Here is a 23,137-nt window from a genome sequence, read left to right on the forward strand (position 1 = left end):
ACTGTCATCCACATTCAGAGGGGTCTAGCTTGGTCCCAAGCAGGTTCCCCAGCTGTCAGTCCATATCCATGAGCTCCCACTATCTCAGGTCTGCTGACTCTGTGGTTTTTCCCATCATGCTCTTGACCCTCCATTGTTTATATGATCCCTTTTCCTTCTCCAGGAGCTCAGTGCTTGGCTATGGGTCCCTGCATCTGCTTCCATCACTTACTGGATGTAGGTCCTATGATGACAATTAGGGTAGTCACTAATCTGATTAAAGTGGAAGGCCCTTTCAGACACCCTCTCCACTATTACTAGAGGTTTTAGCTGGGATCATCCTTGTGGATTCCTGAGAATTTCTCTAACACCATGGCTATCCCTAACACCATAATGGCTCCCTCTATCTAGACAGTGAGACATCTTAATACCTTCCCAAATTGCTCTTCAAATGAAATATGAATTCTTTCAGACAGCCTGCCTGTCAAGTCAAAGCCCTGATTCCATTGCCAACTCCTCCTTGCTCAGACTCCTAGCTATACAGACTTCTTTCATTCCCTCAAACACCCCATTACTTCCCAGTTAGAGTCTGGCTTTCCCATTCCCCACTTCAAATAGTTATCAAAACCAGCATCATCATCACCATCAGCATCTGATCTCAAGATGCCACATCCTATAACTTCCCTAAGTCTCCATCTAGCTAGGCTCACACTTCTCCATGTTCTTTTGCTTTTCCTTAAGAAATGTAGTTGTGATCCTCCTGTCTCTGCCCTCTTCAGCAAATCCTACCAGCGTGCGCCACCACTGCATATTTACTGCAGCTGGTAAACCAGTCACCACGTTCACACACCAGTGAGGTGCTGGCTGGTTTTCGTAGTTTGCAATTCACTGTCTCTTTTTGGTCTCCACTTCAATCCTAGGCACCAACCTGGATTCTTTAGTCATCATGCCCTGTTGTTGGAGGCCTATTGTTTGTTTCCCCATCATCCAGACTCCCAACATAACCACATAGAAACTGTATTGATTAAATCACTGCTTGGCCCATTAGCTCTAGCTTCTTACTGCCCAACTCCTACATTTTAATCTAACCCATTTCTATTAATCTGTATATTGCCATGAGACTGTGACTTACCAACCAGGTAAAGTTCCAGAGTCTGTCTCTGGCAGGGCTACATGGCTTCTCTCTGACTCCACCTTCTTTCTCCCAGCATTCAGCCTAGCTTTCCCCACCTAGTTCTGTTTTGCCCTAACAGGCCAAGCCAGTTTCTCTATTAACCAATGGTATTCACAGCAAACAGAGGGGAATCCCACATCAGTGCCCTTTTTTTTTCTTGTCTCAGATGTTCCTCATTCTTTCTCCTTCCACTTTAAGTACTTCCCAAGTGCCTTTTAAGCTTCTCCCCAACTTGTTTGGTCTTGTGTCAGTTTTATTTTTTTACATAATTGTACTGAGGTGGGTGTTTCATCACATCATATTAAGGGTATGCGCTATCAACATGGCTTATCACTGAGGAAGCTATCTTTCCATGACAGGGCTGACCTTAATCATGTGACTAAAGCAATGTTTGTTAGACATCATGAACATAAACTCATTCTTTTCTACCCTTTCTACCATACCATAGAGTAATCTATTCCTTGGAAACAAATCACTGAAAGGTGTCTACACTCAAGGGTGAAGGAGTAGAGTTTTACCTTTCAAGGAGGGAAATTACATAATAAGTTATTTGAAGTGTTCTTGAAAGATTTGCCTATTCTTTCACATTTGTTTGTTCACGTGTTTGTTCATTTATTTCTGTCTGTGTCCACTCTACTCAAGGACTCCATGGTCTATTTTCTATTTTAGCAAACCCTAAAATAATGTGGAGGATTTGGTGACACTCTCCAGAGAACCAATACTAATAGTGTGTGTGTGAGCACGCGTATGTGTATGTGCTCGTGCACGCACATGCGTACATCTGTGTCTGTGTGCATATGTCTGTGTATATGTATCTGTGTGGCTATGTCTATTTTTGTGTATGTGTCTGTGTGTTTTGTGTGTCTGTATGTGTATCTTTCTCTCTGTGTGTTTATGTGTATGTGTCTATGTGTGTGTTGAGAGATTTGTGGCAAGGAATTAGCTCATATGATGGAGGCCAGTAATCAGTAAACTAGAGACTCATCAGAGCAGGTGCTGATAACCAAAGCCTGAGAAACATGAGTATAGACAGGATGCATTGAGAGCCCACCAATCTGAAGGACAGACAGGATACGATTCAGGAAGAGCTGGGGCTTCTGTTCAAATACAGTGGCAAGAGAAAATTACTTCCCTGACTTAGAAACAAATAATTGGAATTCCTTCTCCTTCCAATTGATAATCTGTCCTTTTTTTCTCCGATTCATTGGACAGGTCCAGCCAGATTAGAGAGACACTCTGCTTTACTTCACCTACAGATTCAAATATCAGTCCCCCCAGAAACATCGTCACAGATACACCCAGAATAAAGTCTAAGAATTTGTCCAGTACACCAAAACATAAAATTAGCCATTATACCCAATTTATTTTGCATAGAATTATTAACACAATATATAATTAACAAGGTTATTATCTGTTCCTCTTATTAATGATCTCAGCTCTAGAATCAGAGGCCCTACTGGCTTTAACAAACATGGCAACTCTAAGGCTTACGGCAGTGCTTTATAATTGATAAATAAATGAAAAACTAGTCAATCACAAAGTATTGATTATATAGCACATAGTACAAAATAACCATGATGGAATATTCTGTGGTTACCTCTGGGACGTGAGTAAAATCACCTTCCAGGCCAAAAATAAACATATGTGTATTAATTGCTTGTCTTGCTACTATGACAAAATACCTAAAAAAAAATCAATGAAGAAAAAATAAAAGATTATCTTAGCTCATAATTTAGGGGTACAATCCCTCAAGAAGGCCAAGGCAGCAGGAGCTCAAACAATCTGAACACATCATATCCACAACTGAAAAGCAGGGAATAATTAATGAATGCATTACCTCTTTCTCAGCTTGCCTTTTTCTCCACTTTATAAAATCCAGAATCCCATGACCAAGGAGTCTTGTCCACGCTTAGGACAGGTCTTCATGTATCAGCTAACTTCAGACTCTCCCCACAGGCATGCCCAGAGGTCTATCTCCCGGGCAAGTCTAGACTTCTTCAAGTTGCCAATTCATACTAACCATAAGTGTTGCCTATCCTGGTAGGCAACTCATGGTGGCAGGAGCCTAAAGCAGCTGGTCACACCGCATCATGCATCAGGAAGCAGGGAAAGATGAAGTTTACCACTCAGCTCATTTTCAACATTTTATGCAGTCTAGGACTGCAGCTCACATGTAAGGTGGATCCTCACATCTTGTTTAACCTAACAGGCATGGCCAGAAACTATCTTAATCACAATAATTCCTTACAGGTATATCCAGATGCTTGTCTCTTCTGTTACTCTAAATCCTGTTAAATGAACAATTATCAGCTATCGCAACTCCACCCTATTCCAGCTTGATACTCAAGCACATCACTTTTAAGCCTCTAACTTTCTACCCCTTGTCTCCATAGGCTTAGGGCACTCTCACAATGCATTTGTACAACATTAGAAGTCTTCAAAGACTTTAAGACTTCCAACATTGTTTAAGAAATAGAAGAACAATTCTCATATATGAGATTCAAACAATATCTTAACGATGAGTTCCTATGCAGTCAAAAGCAAATTGTCTACTTCAATTTACCATGGCACAGAATTAACACCTGCATAGGTAAAAAGGGAGTAAAGCAAGGATCAGACCAGATCCCAGCAGGGAAAACACCAAATGATACAGCTGTGAGTCTAGGGCTCTGGATGAAATCACCTGGGTTTGAAGGGAGTTGAGCATCTCCGCACCTCCAGGTGTTACCTGCAGCACATACCTCCAGCTGTGGCCTGCAGCACACCCACACCTCCAGCTACTGCCTGTAGCACACCCACGCCTCCAGCTGTTGCCTACAGCACACACAGCTTCATTCCTAAGCATCTTTACTCTGTTACTTTCTTTAGAGGAGGTCCCATGATCCTGGAATCTACATCTCTAACCTCAACTTCGCACCTTTCCACAGGCATTCCCAGAGTCTAAATTAATCTAGATAATACCTCACAGGCATGCCCACAGGCTTCTCTCCTGGTTGAGACTCAATTTTGTCAAATTGACACTATTAACTGTCACACGTCCGTTCCCAAACTATCAGCATGCTCTGTCATGTTAGTAATCTGCATCACTCATTGCTCATGGTGGCTTGATGGGGAATTTTCATGAAGGCAACTTGAGAAATAGATGGTATTTTTCTTCTTGCAACTTACAAGAATGGAACTTAATCATATCCCAAACGAGGAAGCAAAATTCTTTTTAAGTCTTTTTCTGTAATGGTCATTAGCCTCATCAGTAGCAGGTCAGAAGAGAAGACTACAGAAGAAAGGGGTAGTCGTCACTCACCCTTTAAATCACTCAAAAATGTTTCAGTATCTGTGTCTTCTGTACTCCATACCCTGGGAACCACACAGCCCAAAGCTACCCAATTAATTTCAGACAAAGTTCCATGGAATCTCGTTAGCCAGCCTAGCATTTTATGTGTTTTTGTTTTCACTTCCTTAACTGCTCAAGTTGTCTAGATCTAAAATGAAACCCACAGAAGCTACTGCATGATTCCTGAATTGGGTTATGAAAGAAAGATGCTACAGCAGGAAGCTTGAAGAAGCTGTGATACCAAAATTCAATTCAACCTCTAAGTCTGAAGCTGGGCATTCTTGGTCCTGGAAATGCTACACAGGCAAAGACCACTCCCTCTCCTCCTTGTGCCCTTTTCTCCAAGGGATTATAAGATTCATTGGAAATTTCTCTTCTCTGCATATAAAAATGGTGGAAAGATGATGTTCAGAAATTTAAGGAAGACATGGGCCAATGATAAAACAAACAGTGAATAAAAGAGACCCTGTCCTCTTTTCTATTTAATTAACAAGTTTTTCACACACTTTATTAAAAGGAAACTAATAGGTCATTTAAACGCATATCCATCTGAAAATCTGCAGCTGCAACACAGAGAAGGTTAGTACAGTAACTTTTGAAACATTCTTCACAAAAACATAAAGTCCACTGAGATTTGTGAAAGATGCTACCTTTTCCTAAGAATCTTTTAAACAAACCACACTGAGCCTATGTAAGTACTTTGATATAGTTCCCTACTTGCCCGAAGCTTAGTATCATAACGGTAATTGAGGAGGAAGATGCCATTTGGCACAACTGCAAGACCATATATAGCAAAGTCGTACCCTGAGACCTCCTGGAATAAGAGCTAGACACTTGAGGAGGTCATCCACCCCCCCATCCCAAATTAAACTCTCGGCCACTTGTATGTAATCAGCAGGCTAAAAAGAGAAGCAAGACAAAAGGCACATTGAGGAAAGAACCTCCATTATTCCGACTGGAATACATTGCCCATGTGTCACCAATCAAAACGAACTAACTTGAGGTAAAAATAGAAACAGAGTAGGCTATTAGATGCAAGTTTTCACAGCATGTCAAACCTAAGGAATGAATGAAGCAAGAAATGTCTTTTTCCTAAGTCCCTGTATTGCGTTTGCCCATACTCAGTGCTTCTAGGTTTCCTCCTATCCGCCCACACAACAGTTTGCAGTCCACCTTTGCTGATACCAAACTTCATTTGCATAAATCACATGGAACAGATGTTGAATTATGAGTTATGCTCACAGGGGACACGCTGTCAGATATCCAAGGATACAGAAAGTACAAGCCACAATACAGTTGTTCTCAGCAGAGTCCTCTGAACTGGCCATGCATTTACTTGTAATTGTAGTGATTATCTGCTCATCAGGCCACTCTCTGCCACTCTGAATGGTCCGGTGCACTCCCAGTTTGTCCTCTGCGTCATCCTCTCTATTCTCAGAAGGCCCAAGAATAGAGGGAGCTGAGTTTCCTTTGTTCTGGTCCCTTTAGTCACAGCACAGCGAAGTCATAGCCAAGGTAAAGCAGGAAGCGGGCAGGGAGGAAAGAGCCCGCCCATTGCTTTCTTTCCCCCTGCTGCTGTAGTGTACCCCGCAGTCAGAAACCATCTTTGAACTTAGGTTACAGTGGTACAAACCACACATCAAAAAATGTAGCCTTGTTTTCAGTCAGGTGGCAAATTTCATAGCAAAAAGTTATATCCAGTAGACTTTCTTAGCAACTCGTCCACAGCTATGAGCACACAGTGAAATTTCCAATGAATTATTCAAATTCTCCGAGCAAATGTTATGTGAAACCCTTCAACCAGTAACAGTCTCAAGAAATCAAGTGTGTCACACATAGCAATTTCATTTTCACTGAGTCTCTTTTCATGACATTTTAAGTTTTTAAAAAAGTGGATATATCTCCCCGGAAGTTTTTTTTCTTCCAAAACTAGGTTCTACAAATGGATCTCTGTATTGCTTTTGAGGCTTTTTGTTGTGGTCTAAAAGGCTGAAAACATTTGTCCAGACATTCTGAATCCCACTCCTAGTAGATCTAAGAAGACAAGTGGAAAACGAACAGCCAGCAGACAGAAAACCAACCAGTACTCGGAAAATCAAAGCAATTTTAATTCCTCAAGACAAAGTCTCCCTGTAGACGTAACACAACCGCCATGCTTCTGGAGCCTTGCTAAAATGTTCACTCATGCATTCACACACTCACTCGTGTATTCACACACTCACTCGTGTATTCACACACTCACTCGCGTATTCACACACTCACTCGCGTATTCACACACTCACTCGCGTATTCACACACTCACTCGCGTATTCACACACTCACCTCACTCATGTATTCACACACTCACTCTTGTATTCACACACTCACTCGTGTATTCACACACTCACTCGTGTATTCACACACTCACTCGTGTATTCACACACTCACCTCACTCATGTATTCACACACTCACTCGTGTATTCACACACTCACCTCACTCATGTATTCACACACTCACTCGTGTATTCACACACTCACTCGCGTATTCACACACTCACCTCACTCATGTATGTACACACTCACTCATGTATGTACACACTCACTCATGTATGTACACACTCACTCATGTATTCACACACTCACTCATGTATTCACACACTCACTCATGTATTCACACACTCACTCATGTATGTACACACTCACTCATGTATGTACACACTCACTCATGTATTCACACACTCACTCATGTATTCGCACACTCACCTCACTCATGTATGTACACACTCACTCATGTATGTACACACTCACTCATGTATGTACACACTCACTCATGTATTCACACACTCACTCATGTATTCACACACTCACTCATGTATGTACACACTCACTCATGTATGTACACACTCACTCATGTATTCACACACTCACCTTACTCATGCATTCACACACTCACTCGTGTATTCACACACTCACTCATGTATTCGCACACTCACTCATGCATTCACACACTCACTCATGTATTCACACACTCACTTCACCCATGTATTCACACACTCACCTCACTCATGTATTCGCACACTCACTCATGTATTCACACAGTCATGTATTCACACACTCACTCATGTATTCACACCCTCACCTATCACCAGTACTCCCTGAATGCTCACAAAGTGACCAAAAAGATATTTAATTTCCAGCACTGTTGTGTTCTGTCCTAAAACTTGTTCTACTCAAGACTACGCATGCCCCATTAGAAATCCAGGTCTAAGAATCCTAAGCAAACTGGAGGAATTCAATCTCAGGGCATTCAGAAGGATCTATAGACACCGGGAGAGTGGCAGATGCTGGAGGATCACGTCAGGATGGGTCCACTAGCAGCACTCTGTGCGTGTGTGCCAGGACTCACTGAGATGAGAGGATGCCTTCCTCCAAGGCTACTGAGGGCTTGTATGGCTCTGTCTTCCACTTCTGCTGATATGAAAACTATCCCTGTGGTCTGAGACACTAGGAAACTTCTTGGAAGGGACAAGGGGTTGAATATTTAGAGATAGTCAATATGTAATACTTTTATGAAACTGAAATGTCCCCATCTTCTAAATAATGTGAGTGCATTAGGATTTTTCTTAAAGTTGCAAACGTTAAAACTGAAAACACTTTGTCCTTGGGATTCTCTGAGACACCCAAGTTTGCCTTCTATTGTTTGAACTACTGCTGACCACCTCAGTGCAGACCCAGCTCTGTAACTGGTTTTTGTATATACTGCAATTTTTTACATTTTAAAATGAAAGGAGGGGAAAAGTCAAAGAAGCGCCAATTCTTGAAACACTATGATTAAGTGGAATTAAAACTCCGGTGTTGCTAAGTGGAGCTTCCCTGGAATACCGTCGCGTCCATTCATCTATATGGGGTCTCCAGCTCTTCCCAAGCTAAGGCAATGATGTCCCCCAGAGCTTAATTAACTTTCTATTCTGGTCCTCTGATTTAAATAACCAGGCATTTAGTCCTCTGCTGCCCTAACTTGCTTTGAGAGATAGATTCACACATCTGTATTATAGATCCTTTCTTAAAGAGACAGGTAAGTGAACAGGCACAGACAGCAAAGAAGAGAGAAACTATATAAACAAAGGAAAGAGAAACTTTAAAACATCTATAAAATATGAAAAAGCAGATGTATGTGAAGGAGAAATTTCTAGAAAGTATTATCTGATCTATATTGTCTCTCAGCCTTTCTCTATATCGGATTTTAAAAGCACCAGAACACATGAAGCCCCAAATGCTCCCTTCCTCCTTCCCTCCCATTCCTCCTGTGTCAGAGCCATCTGGCTTTGGGACAAATTGGAGGATCAACAGTACACAGTGCTGTACAGTAAATATGACAGCTATGGTAGTGTACAAAGCTTATCTACATATTTCCTTCAGCAGAGAATCATCAATCTTGTCTAGAGAGTGAAATGCAGAATCACATGTCTTGAGAATTAGCAAATAAATGAAACCAAAGCAATTTCTAAAGAAAAGAAATTGTCCTTTGGTGTGGTCCCTGTTTATTTTGACATTTTTAGTTGCCTACAAGTTATGCCTGCATATACATCTGAAATATAGGTCTGCACATCGTCTTTTTGTTTTGGGCATGATCATGAAAAGCGTTATCTCTGCCCCTCATCTGCTGTTGAACCCATCAAAATGTCAACAAGAGCAACAACTAGATAAAAGTCATAGTGAGCCAAGGTTGCATGCAAATGGACACACTGACATTATCGTGAGCAAGCGCTGGGGATGTTTCCTAGTGAGCGCATGTCAGGCTGATGGGTTCCATGCTCTCAGATTTTCTTAATCAATTTTCACAGTCTCAGTTAATTTTATTTATTTTTTTTTCTCATGGTTTATTTTTTTTTATATTTAAAAATTTCCATCTCCTTCCCTCCTCCTCCCCCCTCCCTCCCCTCCTTCTCCCCTTTCTCTCCCCTCCTTCTCCCCCTTCCCTCCCCTCCCCTCCACCCATACCTCCCCTCCCTCCCTCTCAAGGCCAAGGAGCCATCAGGGTTCCCCGCTCTATGCTAAGACCAAGGTCCTCCCAACTCCCCCCAGGTCCAGGAAGGTGATCGACCAAGCTGAGAAGGCTCCCACAGAGCCCGTCCATGAAGAACAATCAGAGCCCAGAGCCATTGTCCTTTGCTTCTCAGTCAGCCCCCGCTGTTGGCCACACTCAGAGAGACGGGTTTGGTCGCATGATCCATCAGTCCCATTCCAACTGGAGTTGGTGATCTCCCATTAGTTCTGTCCCACCGTCTCCATGAGTGAACGCACCCCTCTCGTTCCTGACTTTCTCCCTCATGTTCTCGCTCCTTCTGCTCCTCATCGGGACCTTGGGAGCTCAGTCCAGTGCTCCAATGTGGGGCTCAGTCACCTTCCCCATCTGTCGCCAGCTGGAGGTTCCCTCACGGTCCTGACTTTCTTTCTCATGTTCTCTCTCCTTCTGCTCCTCATCAGGACCTTGGGCCAATCTCACTCATGAACATGGACGCAAAAATTCTCAATAAAATACTGGCAAACCGAATCCAAGAACACATTAGAAAAATTATCCATTACGATCAAGTAGGCTTCATCCCAGAGATGCAGGGCTGGTTCAACATACGAAAATCTATTAATGTAATCCATCATATAAACAAACTGAAGGAAAAAAACCATATGGTCATCTCATTAGATGCTGAAAAAGCATTTGACAAAATTCAGCACCCTTTTATGATAAAGGTCTTGGAGAGATTAGGGATACAAGGGTCATTCCTAAATATAATAAAAGCTATCTACAGCAAGCCGACAGCTAACATCAAATTAAACGGAGAGAAACTCAAGGCTATCCCACTAAATTCAGGAACACGACAAGGCTGTCCACTCTCTCCTTATCTCTTCAATATAGTGCTTGAAGTTCTAGCAATAGCAATAAGACAACATAAGGGAATCAAGGGGATTCAATTTGGAAAGGAAGAAGTTAAACTTTCATTATTTGCAGATGATATGATAGTATACATAAGCGACCCCAAAAACTCCACCAAAGAACTCCTACAGCTGATAAACTCCTTCAGTAACGTGGCAGGATACAAGATCAACTCCAAAAAATCAGTCGCCCTCCTATACACAAAGGATAAGGAAGCAGAGAGGGAAATCAGAGAAGTATCACCTTTCACAATAGCCACAAATAGCATAAGATATCTGGGAGTATCGCTAACCAAGGAAGTGAAGGATTTATTTGACAAGAACTTTAAGTCTTTGAAGAAAGAAATTGAAGAGGATACCAGAAAATGGAAGGATCTCCCCTGCTCGTGGATTGGGAGGATCAACATAGTAAAAATGGCAATTCTACCAAAAGCAATCTATAGATTCAATGCAATCCCAATCAAGGTCCCATTAAAATTCTTCACAGAGATTGAGAAGACAATAATCAACTTTATATGGAAAAACAAGAAACCCAGGATAGCCAAAAAAATCTTATACAATAAAGGTACTTCTGGAGGCATTACCATCCCTGACTTCAAACTCTATTACAGAGCTACAGTATTGAAAACGGCTTGGTATTGGCATAAGAACAGAGAAGTTGACCAATGGAATCGTATAGAAGACCCGGATCTTAAACCACAAACCTATGAACACCTGATTTTTGATAAAGGAGCCAAAAGTACACAATGGAAAAAAGAGGGCATCTTCAACAAATGGTCTCAGTTAATTTTAATGATAATCCATAAACTTCCCTTGGTGCATTATACTAACTATGAGGTTCAGTGAAGGTGAAAGTATCTCCTTCATATCCCATTTACGAAAGTAAGTAGCCTCCCAAATAGATCTAGAAGCTGGATCTTAGAACAAAATAAATACAAACACTGCTAATTTGTACCTATTGTGGTGGACTGCAGTATTTTGGTAATACATTTAAAACTGAAAAGTAACCCCATGCCCTTGACCTGTTGTGGGCAACGTTCAGGCTATTCTTATCACTCTGAGAAGAACTGTGGCCCAGAGTGCATTCTGAGTGTTTAAAGGAAGCACCAGGGAAGATGAGTAAAATTGGCCAGGGTGCTATTCCTTTAAAAGGTAACTGGCCAGCATGAAAGTCTCTGTCCTTCCCCAGGGAGACAAGCCAGGTGGACAGCACACATCTTTTCCCCTGTGCACAAGGAGAAGGGAGTTTGAGGGAGGAGCATCTATTTCCCTGTTGAGCTGATTCTCTGTGGTTCTCTGGCTGGTCACCCTGTGTCATTGCCCTCCAACAACCTGGAAGGCTCCCTAACTTCCCACTGAAGTTGCGATCCAGCCAGTGAGGGCCAATCCACACTACAGATTTACAATGGCTCTCTGACTTTGAATACAGCTGTTCTGTGAAATAACCACATTTAAAATTCTCCAGGTCTTAGATCTCCAAATACATGAAGACTGAAGATGGCTGTCAATCAGACTCCTGGGGAGGGATATCTGGGCTATAACTGTGCTTACAACACTGAAGTCAGCATAGCTCAGTGTTTCCAAAACGACTTACATGGTAATAGTTTACAGTGATCGGTTCAGTTAGAAACTGGGGTATGTTTTGCCTTTAAAAGGCAAGAAGTAAAAAGGTGAAGAATAGTGTTGAAAATGGAAAAAAATGAAACAGAAAAGGGAACTTGCAATCACCTGGTTACGGAGATCTGTACACCTACATGATATGATGTCTATATACAAAGGAACACTATTTAGTCTTAAAAAGCAAAAGTAAACAAAAATAATCTCCGTTACTTGTCATATACAGGTGAAACTTAAGGGTTTCATGTTAAGTGGAATAAGCCTGGAACTGGGTGATAAATACCATATGACTTCACTTATACGTGGAATCCACAAAATATTGATGTTTTGCCAGGAGAATGGCAATTATCAGAAGATGAGGTGGGGTTGGAGTATGGGAAAGAGGAGACAGAGGTCACTGGGTATGAAACTGTAATTAGAAGCAGAGAGTAAATTCTGGCTCCCCATGTTGTCAGCAACAATGTTCTCTTATATTTCAAAAGAGCTAAGATACCGTGTTTTAGATAATCTGACCACAAAATTTGTTAAATATTTGGTGTGGTGAATACATCAACTAGCCGTATTTAATCATTCCACATGAAGCATCTTTTTGTACCCTGTAAGTTTATACAGCTAGTATTCACTAGTTAGAAATAAAACTTAGAGGGTTATATGGAAAGATGGCAACAACAATTTGGTGACAACAGATGGGCAACAAGAAGCATCTCTTGTCAAAGGAGACCAAAACCCCCGTCTCTTAGCAGGTTGGACAAGCAATAATGATGACAGACAAGGAGAAAGCGCAGCTATTCTTAGCATGTCTCTTTTATTTACGAAGCTAATGTACAAAATAGCATATGGAATAGGTGTCATCATGTGCTTCCTTTTGAAGATAAGTCATTACTGGAGAAATGGCTCAGAGGGTAAAGGCACCTACTACCAAGACCGATGACCCAAGTTTAATCTTCAAAACTCACATAAGAAGAGAACCAATTGCCACAAGGGATCTGTCCTCTAACTGCCACAAGAATAGCATGGCATATATGCACACGCACACGTGGGCACACACACACACACATACGCAAACACACATGCACACACAAATGCACACAAACACTAAGCAAATAAAGGTAAAGACTATTAAATATAAGTTAACTCATGTGTACAATAATATTGTTAGGACTTCTTGTGTATGTATGCTTTCCTATTTTTTATGGAGGCTCTTCAGTCTGAGTTTTACCCATGGTTACCTCCCCTCAAAGATTCATATCACCGACAGCATTCATAAGCTACAACATGACTTCATCAGTTTGTAATGTCACCAATGTCTGGAAGTAAAGGTGATATTATATACTCGTGCATCTCAATTTTCAGACATAATTATGTGATTCAAAACAGAATTAGCCTTTACTTTTAAAATACCATTAATGTATCATCTTGGGTGTATTAATAACTAGATTCTGTAAGTAAGGAGGAGGGAAAAATACATTTTAATCACCTCAAATGTCTTAATTAATTCCTATTGCTAATGATGCAACAATTAAGGTGTAAATGTGTCTGCTCAATTTCTCCTAGGTCCTACCACTGAGCGCAACTGAAGCATAAAGCAAGCGAGTGGGAGAATTTGAATCCTGATGAGAAAAATAAATAAATAAAACTCAAATGTCAGGCACTCTGTGGCATGTTTTGCTCACACATGCCTGTTTCCTGGCAATCACTGTCCCTGTCTCTCCGTGAACAACCAGAACATGATGACATGCTGGTAACAAACACTCCGGATAGGACTTAATGAAGTCAAAACACCAAGGGCGAACCAAACTTCCATGCACTGATAGCCCCCTTCAGCTCAGAGCTCCCAATGGGGAAGTTTGAACAATGCCTACTGGTCCACATGGACCTGATGAAGATCAAATAGAGAAATCAGGGTGAGAAGGCTGGTCACACTGCATATTTTTTCCTGCGGAGATGGTCTCTCTTTTAAAAATGTCTGACTTCAAGAAGTGGAGTCGGTTTGCCCTTCTCTTGAATCAGAGTCAGACTAGATTTGCTTTAGACCAGAGAATGCAGCAGATGTGAAATCATGTCACTTCCAAGGTTGAGCTTTTATAGATTAGCAATGCTCACGTGCTTCCTCTTCAAAACCAGACATGACAGTGCTGGAAGCAATAGATGTGGGAGGAGAACTGGGGTGTCAGTGAGTGTCAACAGCTACCACCAAGAACAAATCAAATGGCAAAGTTATCCAGGATGCTTTTACAAGGCCAGACCTTTGGATTACAGTTTTAGGTAATTCTTTGTGCGCAAAAAAAAAAAAAAAAAAAAAAAAAAAAAAACTCACTAGCTGACCTCAGTCAATACATAGACTCCTGTGAGATAATAGGTTATAGTGACCGTTTAAATCACTAAGAATTTAGAAAGCAAAAGATTTTCTAAACCTTCCTAGAGATCGGTGTTAAAACCAGCTCCTGCTTCAAAAGACCGTGAAACATCAAGACACGCTAGCAGAAGACTGAGAGGAACTTTCCAATACAGTGGTAAAGACCATGGACCCTGAAGCCAGATTGAGTTAGAATCCTGATATACCCTGAGGAGAGCCTGGCTGTGTTCCAGTTTCACATTGCGTAATGTAGAGACAACAGCATTGCTCAAATTACTAATATGTTACAAAGACTAAATATCAGTGCCTCTGTGGATGTAAGGCATTTAGAAGAGTGGCTGACACAGACCAACGGCTCAGTAAATGTTCCTTCTCACTATTATTGTTTATTCTCTACTCTGTTCTCATCCTGTGAGCTGCCTGCTCAGAGCCATGAGATGACTCTACTCTTAGGAGACAGAGATAGACAGGCGAGGGAGAGCCTTGCAATGCTTTCTGTTGGATTCTGCCCTGGAGGAGGTGGCTTTCTATCAGGCCACAGGGACATGGAAGTGATGCCTGACAACTCCCAGGGTCCTCACATTAGGAGTCAGAGTGAAGGCTCAGGTTGTAGGGCATCCACAATAAAAAGAACTGAGAACCAAACTCTACCTCTTCCTCTGGGCATTGAAAGTCCATTCTTTGAGGCCTTGTGACCAATTCCTGTTAGGTAAGGGTAGCAAGCTTAGATTTGGAGTAGAGCTCAGTGTTTTAGAATATTTGCCTCATATGTGTGAGGGTCAGAGTTCAATCCCTAGCACCTTAAAAAATGAGCACCAAGCTTTTTATGTATGGAGTATAGTCATGTAAAGTTCTTTCATGCAACAACACACTAGCATAGCACTCATGTGAACCTCTTTCTAAACACTACTTTCCATCTCAGTGTAATAATCAGGTAATGACACAAATCATATCTATAAGTATATATATATATATGTGTGTGTGTATATATACAAACATATATGTATATGTATCACAACAAAACTAATCTTAAATACATTAGTAATGTTGGTTAACTTGGGGGATTTTGATTTTTTGAAGGGGAAGTGGGAAATGGCTTTTGTTAAAAAATTTTTTTTTAGGTTTTTCGAGACAGGGTTTTGCTGTAGTTTTAGGGCCTGTCCTAGAACGAGCTCTTGTAGACCAGGCTGGCCTTGAATTCACAGAGATCTGCCTGCCTCTGTCTCCTGAGTGCTGGGACTAAAGACATGCACCACCGCTGCCCGGCAGAATACTGTATTTTTAATGAAGCAAAAGGCTTGAATTCCTTTCCCTCTCAGCTTATAATGACTATAATAGTATTATTTGCCCTAGACTTTTACCTCTGTTCAGTGGTCATAAAGAGCCTATTTCTATGTACTGCAAAATTAATGCTCAAAGAAATGAATATATAGTATCTCTCAATTAAAGTTTTTGAAATATGTAGTGTTCCACTGTAGCTCCACACATCGTCTCACTAGGCTCACTACTGAAGATAAGACTCCTATATCATACCTCTCGTGGATTCTACTCATCACAGACACATGATGTCAACCATGCCATGGCCTTTGGGCACAGCTCCAACTGTTTTTCAGGGCAGCTTAAGTAGGTTCATTAACTCATGCACAGGCAGAAGTTCTGAAAGAGGTGCCGGTCTGTGACTGATCTCAGTGTGGCCACGCCTCTCATTAGATTAGCTCCCCTTTTACAAGTAACTTGTAAGCCTGAAGTGGAGAAATCCCCCTTTTCATTTTCTGATTGCTGATCATGCCTTCAATGCAACTCTCAGGGATGCAAAGTCACTGCATAATAAATAAGGTACCAACTAAATACTAAGAAATTTAAATTAGTAGTGTAATAACAATTCCCATTCTGGGTTCCTTCAGAAATGCTACAGTGCCATGCATGTTATTTAGCTCAATGTAAAATGGATTTGGTAGTTTAGATACAAACAAGGAACACTGGGTTCCATCACGTTCCCTTCTCCGCTCACCCACTGCTTCTTTCATGACTGTTGAATTTCCCTGCCAGATCTCTGCTACTCCTTTCCCCACTTTGTTCTAGGATATCATTCTTAATATTCTGCATTTTAGATTTCATCAACCTATTCAAAGAACTTGAGTCATTTCCGCCAAGAAAAATAAGGGAGCGGGAGAAAGAAGCCTATTGGTGGCATTTGTACGCCTATGATACTGTGTCACTGTGTGATTTTAAACAAAAGTTTGAAACTAAGTACAATTTCAGCAGCGTTATTGAGCTAGCTGCAGGAAACATGTCTGCATCCACTATGTAACTGAAGCCACTAAGAATTAATATGGAAAAAACTAACTCATATAAAACAGAAGCTTAAGTATGAAGAATACAGGAGTTGAGCTGACAGGTTCACTTGTAAGTTTCTGCCCTAGTAAGTAGCTACTTTATTTGCATCTGTTTTCCATAAACTGAGCTTGGCATAGTTTAAATAAATGTAAAAATGTCTGCTTAATAAACTGTATAACATCTCTAATTACTAAAACAAACTCAAGTAGATTCTGTGACATTTTACCAACATACCCTTTAAGAAATGGAACTAGCTATAACTTCATTAGTAAATAACAAATTATGAGGGAAATCATTTGGTTAAAATGCCCTTTGCATTTCTCAGACAGAATGTCACGGCTTTCTCTAAGCGCATCCTACAATTTCTAAATCTTGGGCTTACTTCAGTTTGCATTAATTATTCCTAAGTAGCATTAAGGGAATTGCTTAAGCAAAAATAAAAGTCAAGTGCACCCGCGTTAACAAGAGCATGCCTGGAAAAGCAAGTGCCATGTCTACCTGGCAAGGTTGCTTCATCTTAATGGCTGTGACGTGGTACCTATAGCAGCACAACTCACAGGTCCAAGAGCCCCTCTCGCTGATCCATTTCAGAAGACACAGCTGGTGTGTGTACCGCACAGACCCATCACATCGGCAGGGGTTTAGCAACTCACCCTGGAAGAGAACAGCTCACTGTGAATATTCCTCTTCCTGCCTCCACTTAAAAACCCTAAGCTCTCTTTCTTTCCCTTCTAAACGGTTTGCCCAGATGGATACGAGCATCAAGCTCTATCTCAGAAAACCAAATTAAATTTTTATATGTCTGATGGGAATGATACTAAAGTCTTAAAAAACTATTTCCGAGATAGTGCTTAGAGTCATGACATAAATGTTCCACTGACATACAAAATGTCTGCAAGACATAGCCCCCAATACCCTTGGGAGAAAGCTCTACTATTAAATCTCTTTAATAACTTTTAAGTGGATGGTCAGATGCATTTCCTCTGCAGTTATTCTTAATCATCGTTGAAGAAGAAATGCATGGCAGAAAGCAGCTCACAGCAGCATCATGCTTTTACTTTTTCTAAATGCAGCATCATAAATATTGACTCGGGACTTTATATTTCTGAAAGCCTGCATATTCTTATGCAACTTCCTTACTTTTAAAGACATCAATTTTGATTTCACACACTTTGGAAGGGCAATACATTATCTTTTTCCCTGTTTGATGATTCTCATGAAAGTTCGCATGTGCCTCTCATGGTGTTTATAATTTTTGAAATGTGTTTTTAGCAATACATCAAGTACATCAATTGGCTTATCTTTTAAAGTACTTCTTTTTGCAAAACTGTAGCGCCTTTAGCATTAATAATTTGCAGTAATTTTTGCAATTAATAATTTGCAAAAAATATTTAATAATTGAAAATAATTAATAATTTGGTATTGTAGCATGGCTTATTTCCCCCACTCTACCCTCGTTTGTAGTCTAAGACTATGCCCTCTGGATACATTAATAAAAAAACAGACTTTGCTTTTGCATCCTATAGATTTGAATCTACTTGCAAACTAAAATACTTTGAGTAATTCACAAGAAACGCTTAATGATGTTACCATTATAGCACCTGAAGCGTAACCGACTGCAAAATCAGGTAGAGGGAAAAAGTGTAGGTTAAATGTACTTCTCTATTGGCCACCAGGACACTTTATCTGGTGGAGGACTGGAGTTTAAGAAGCTAAGAAGCGTGCGCTGTCCGCGGTGCTGAAAAAGGCTGACAGCCTGCAGACCTGGGGTCCCTCTGGCCTTACCTGCTCAGCGCCTTGGAAGCAGATCTTGCAAATGGGCTGATGGTGCTGATGATGATGCCCCGAGCGTTGGTCGCCACCGCCGCCGCTGCTGCTGCTGCGGCTGCTGCACACGGAGCGTGTTTCGGGCTGTTCTCCTGTGCCGCGCCGCTCGCCCTCCCCACACGCGCCGGCCTCGGGCTCCCCCGGACTGCCTTTCTCCGCCGTTTTCTCGGGGACCGCCACCTCAGGAAGGCGCCTCCGACCTTCACAAGAGTCGCCGGCCGCTGACACCTCCTGCTCGCGGGGCAACAGAGCTGGCGGCAGCCGCTCATCCGCACCCTTGCGCCGCGGGGCCACCTCTAGCGGCGGCTCGCCCGACCCCGCGGTGCGCTCTGGAGGAGCGGGCAGAGGCGGCCGGTAGCGTGGGGAGGTGGGGACCAGGGCCGGCTCTCCAGGTGGCGGGGGCGGAGGCGGCGGAGGCAGGGGCGGCTGGGCTTCCCGATGGTCCACCCGGCAACACCGATTGTTGCCCTCGTCGCTCATGGTGGAGCCGCCTCCGCCCTCCTGCCCGCCCTGTGGCGGGCCGGACAAGGACTGCAGCCAGAGAGCGAGAGCTAGGGGAGGCCGGAGAGGGAGGAGAAAGAGGAGCAGGAAGGGGGACCAGGGCACTGGGACTGGGAGGGAGGAACCGGGAAGGGGCACGGAGGACCAGCGCGGCGGCGGCAGAAGCGGCTGTTCGGCTGAGCCGCCGGCTCGGCTCTGATGGAGGCGGCGTAGAGTTCGGCTGCGCGTGCCAGGCGCGCGAAGGGTGGGTGGGGGGAGGAAGGGAGCGCGGAGATGCGCAGGGAGGCTGGGAAGGAACAGGCGCGGGACTCGGGAGGAGGGTGCGAGTCGTGCGTGAGAGGGAGGTGTGGGGTTCAGAGAGGACCCAGCTGAAACTGGGGGATCCCTGGACTGCTTCCACCAACCCAGCCCCTGGTCTTTCACGTCGATTCCGGGGCGGATTGCCCCTCTTAGAAGCGCGAGGCACTGCGGCTCCCGTGAGCTAGTAAAAGGGGGAGGGGTCGGAAGCTGCTGATCCAAAAACCGTTGCTGGGTGGGTCTGGGGGGATTTCCGTGACATCGGCCGGGTGGGGGCGCGATGAGTCAAGCGGAGACGCGCGTGGGAGTGGGGATGAGAGAGAAGCAGGTAACCCTGTAGTGCAAGGACCCATTGAACAGAGGCACGCGGGAAAGGACTCCTAGAGGCTGACCCACTGTTATTTGGGGGATCGCAATCCTTTCCCCTTCAGAGCACTCTGCATCCCAAGATCCTTCAAGCAGAAGCCTCTGGAGCCTTTATCATCCCACTGTTTCATTTTTCCCCTTGAATTCTCCAGTGCCCATGTCCCCCTGCAGTATGCACCCTCGGTTTGTAAATTTTCCAGATGTCTCAGAGGTGGGAGGGTCACATCCTGTAGCAATGCCCCACTGGGTCTCCTTCATATTTTAAGTAATGATGCTGCCTCTTTCCCAGGAGAAGGGGCCACAACCTTGAACGTCTACTCTGTGTGAGTCCAGTTTCTCTAACTCCTCAAGCCTGGTTCCTTTGTGAACGCTTCCCCCCTAACCCCCCTCCCGCCTTCCGGTAGGGTACTGAACAGAAATCTGCGCTCCTGTACTCTGGCAGAGTGTGTTTCAAATCCGGCAGTCTGAATTCTTAAGTCATTGGATTTATACCCGGAAAGGTGTCTGTTTATGCAAATCAATTGTGACTTTTCATGGATGTGGCACTTAATGACTATGACACAAGCAACTGGCCCCGGAGACATTCATTTTGGCTAACTTCATAGCTGAAGACCCAGGGTCAAATAGGCAAACCACCACGTAGCTCAAGGTCACCAGCCTGTAAAAGGAATTTTGAGATTAACTTCAGCTTTCGGGGCAGGGGCTCCGGCACCAGAGCATGTGTGTGTGTGTGTGTGTGTGTGTGTGTGTGTGTGTGTGTGTAGGGAGTGGGGTGGTGCCTGAATTCACTCCCAATCCTCTCTTCATTCTCTTAAAAATAGTTCTGTAGTATGTGGTTTGTTGGGTGTCTCTAACTCCAGTTAACAGATTTTGAAATGGTTGAGACAAAACACCAGCTTAAGTAAGTTTTTCAGTTACACATTTGGCAGTATGAAGTATATTTGCCTTTTACAAAAGAGAAAGAGAAAAAAACAGGATCTTTTGACATATGTCAGTGTGATGTGGATGAAGTTGCAAAAACAGAAAAAAAAATCCAGAATGCTTTGTCACAAATGGCCTCCGATGAAACAGCTTCCAGGAATGTCCTCTCACCCTTAATTCCCTCAGACCGGTTTATTTTTGGTAGCAGAGTGGCTGGCAGCAAACACGGTTTTAAAATAATCCTTGCAGGCCCCGGGAACCTACCACGCTGAGGAAATGTGATTGTAGATCAGTGTTGTTTGGGTCTTCACCTGTCAAAACTGCACTGCACACATCTATATATTATCCTGCTCTTAGGGTTTTCATAAGAATTAATATAATCAGAAGCCTAGATCATAAATTCTTAAAGGGACACAAAATTTATATACAATGCCAAGTGATGCAATGTATTGCTAATAAATCTCTATGAGATATGACAAAATATGTTTTTAAAGGACAAAATGAAGCAGAGCTTGTGTGGATAGGGACACAGTAAAACAGCACCTAGGTGCATCCTTTTGGTTGCTGGTTTCTCTGAAAAAAAATCTAATAACTGAATAACAGAAAAGTCCGTTTCCTTAATATGATGGCTAACCACGTAAAATCTGAAGGAAGCATTGCTTCCCATCTTCATTAAAATCACAGGTAAATTTCCCTCCTCCACCCCCAAAAAGCTTGTTGAGGGTCTTTGCTTCATCTACAGAATCTTCAAGGGGCAGTAGAAACTGTAAATTCTGACCTCTGCTGTAAAAGTGTAAAGTGACGAGAGACATGGAAAGAGGAACTGCCAACACCCAAATGGAAGAGGGGAGACACATAAAGAATGTTTGAGGAAGGACACCACAGCTCCGACGGTCACCAGAAGCTGATGTGGATCAACCTAGTTTTTTTTTTTTAAATCAAATGCAAGTGAATGTTGAAAAGTATATGAATCCATTCTTAGCTTATAGAAATAAGGATAAGGCTATACATAACATAGCAGATTAAACAAATCCTTTATAATGCTCCCTGCATTCATCCTTCAACACGTGAGCTATATCTCTATAAAGTACAGACCCTTCACATACCACTTGCCGAATCTAAGAATGGTGGAGGGAAGGAGAAAAAGCCAGACAAGTGTCAGGTGCTCTTTTGTGGCATTCCTGTGTGTCCCTAAGAGTTTCTTCTGCAGCTTCCCTAGTGGGCACACCCTGGAATTCGATACTGGGAAAAAAATAACAATAACAGAAAATCCCTTCAAGAATTCCAACAGAAAAATTACTTCAAGAGAAGATGGTTAGACAGCAGTTAATGCCGGCCATGGCAGGCGGGAGTGAGCTATTCTGAATCTGGGCTAAGCATGATGGCCTTGGTACACCCTTCAAACAGATAAAGATAGCCAGGAGAGCTTTGTAAAACTGCTCCTTTCACTCTTTTAAGTGTAGCTCTTAGAGACATTGCAAGGTTGTTCCTTTGGCACTTTTAGGATACCTTGATGCCTCCATGGAGACAGAACACAATACATAGTATTCTCAGTTGTCTCTACACACCCAAGAAAAGAAACTAAGAATCCAGCCTGTACTTCATCCCAGAGAAGTCATTTCCCTAGCCTTATGCTGTGCTTGAGGGTGGGGCTCTACACGCATCCCACCCAGCACTCACCTGTGCAGAGTTTAGCTTTGTAAGGCACCAGAAACTAAGCAGTGTCCATAGCCTCAGGGCAGCCTGGTTCCATATAGAGGGAGGCCGATAATTTACAGCTTCCCTCCTCTTCTCTTAACCCTAGTGTCACATACTGGCTTTATCATCCAAAGCCACATCTCACAAAGCAGGTCCTGTCCAAAAGTAGATGACACCCCAAGCCGTTTTTTATCTTAATTATGCCAGAAGCTAGTTTGCTCACTCATTCTGCTGTTCAAGCCAAAAAAAAAAATGATGTCATTCTTGCATTTTATTTTCATATTAGTGTACGAAATTAAAAAGTCCTTCAAAGGTACTTTCAAAATATATACCAAATTCTACTACTTCTTTTCGCTGCTGTGCCCACTGCCGCAGTTCAGACTGCCATCCTGGGGCACCTGTACCGTCAGCATGGTTCCTGATTGCTTTTTAGCAGATGTCAGTTCTCCAATAGTTTGAGAACACTCTTTCTTTCCATCACTCTAGTCTTGGTAACCACGTCTCCACACAGTTTTCTATTCCTAATAATGTCTCCATGCTTCTAAAGGCTTCCAAATCTATGATAGCCAGGTCCTCTCTTCTTTTCCTATTCTCACTGGTCCTCACCAACGTAATAACTCTGGCCACAGTCCCCCAAGTCTCTGGTCTCGCCTCGAAAAGCCCTAGGATACCCAAACTCTGCAAACAAATAAACATCATCAAAACTTCCTGATTGCGACCAAAACCACCCTCCTTCAGCCCCCTCCCCAAATGTTCTGAGTCCTTGAACACAAGAAACTGGTCTCTTAAAGAAGGTGCATGATTTGTAATAGATCATATTGCA

At 42.7% G+C, this 23,137-nt stretch overlaps 1 protein-coding gene across 1 annotated transcript in view; it reads right to left on the reverse strand.

Moving 5' to 3' along the window:
- The window catches only part of Marchf11 (membrane associated ring-CH-type finger 11), a 96,750-nt gene extending 77,739 nt beyond the window's left edge, over nucleotides 1-19,011 (reverse strand). Inside the window, exons 1-2 of the mRNA XM_038324349.1 lie at nucleotides 18,490-19,011; nucleotides 17,203-17,358 (exon numbers count right to left, since the gene is read on the reverse strand). Coding sequence (XP_038180277.1) covers nucleotides 17,203-17,358; nucleotides 18,490-19,011 — 678 coding nt within the window. The remainder of the gene's footprint in view (nucleotides 1-17,202; nucleotides 17,359-18,489) is intronic.
- Between the last annotated feature and the right edge of the window lie 4,126 nt (nucleotides 19,012-23,137).

The sequence above is a fragment of the Arvicola amphibius genome, chromosome 3, assembly GCF_903992535.2.
Source record: "Arvicola amphibius chromosome 3, mArvAmp1.2, whole genome shotgun sequence".
Lineage (NCBI taxonomy): Eukaryota > Metazoa > Chordata > Mammalia > Rodentia > Cricetidae > Arvicola > Arvicola amphibius.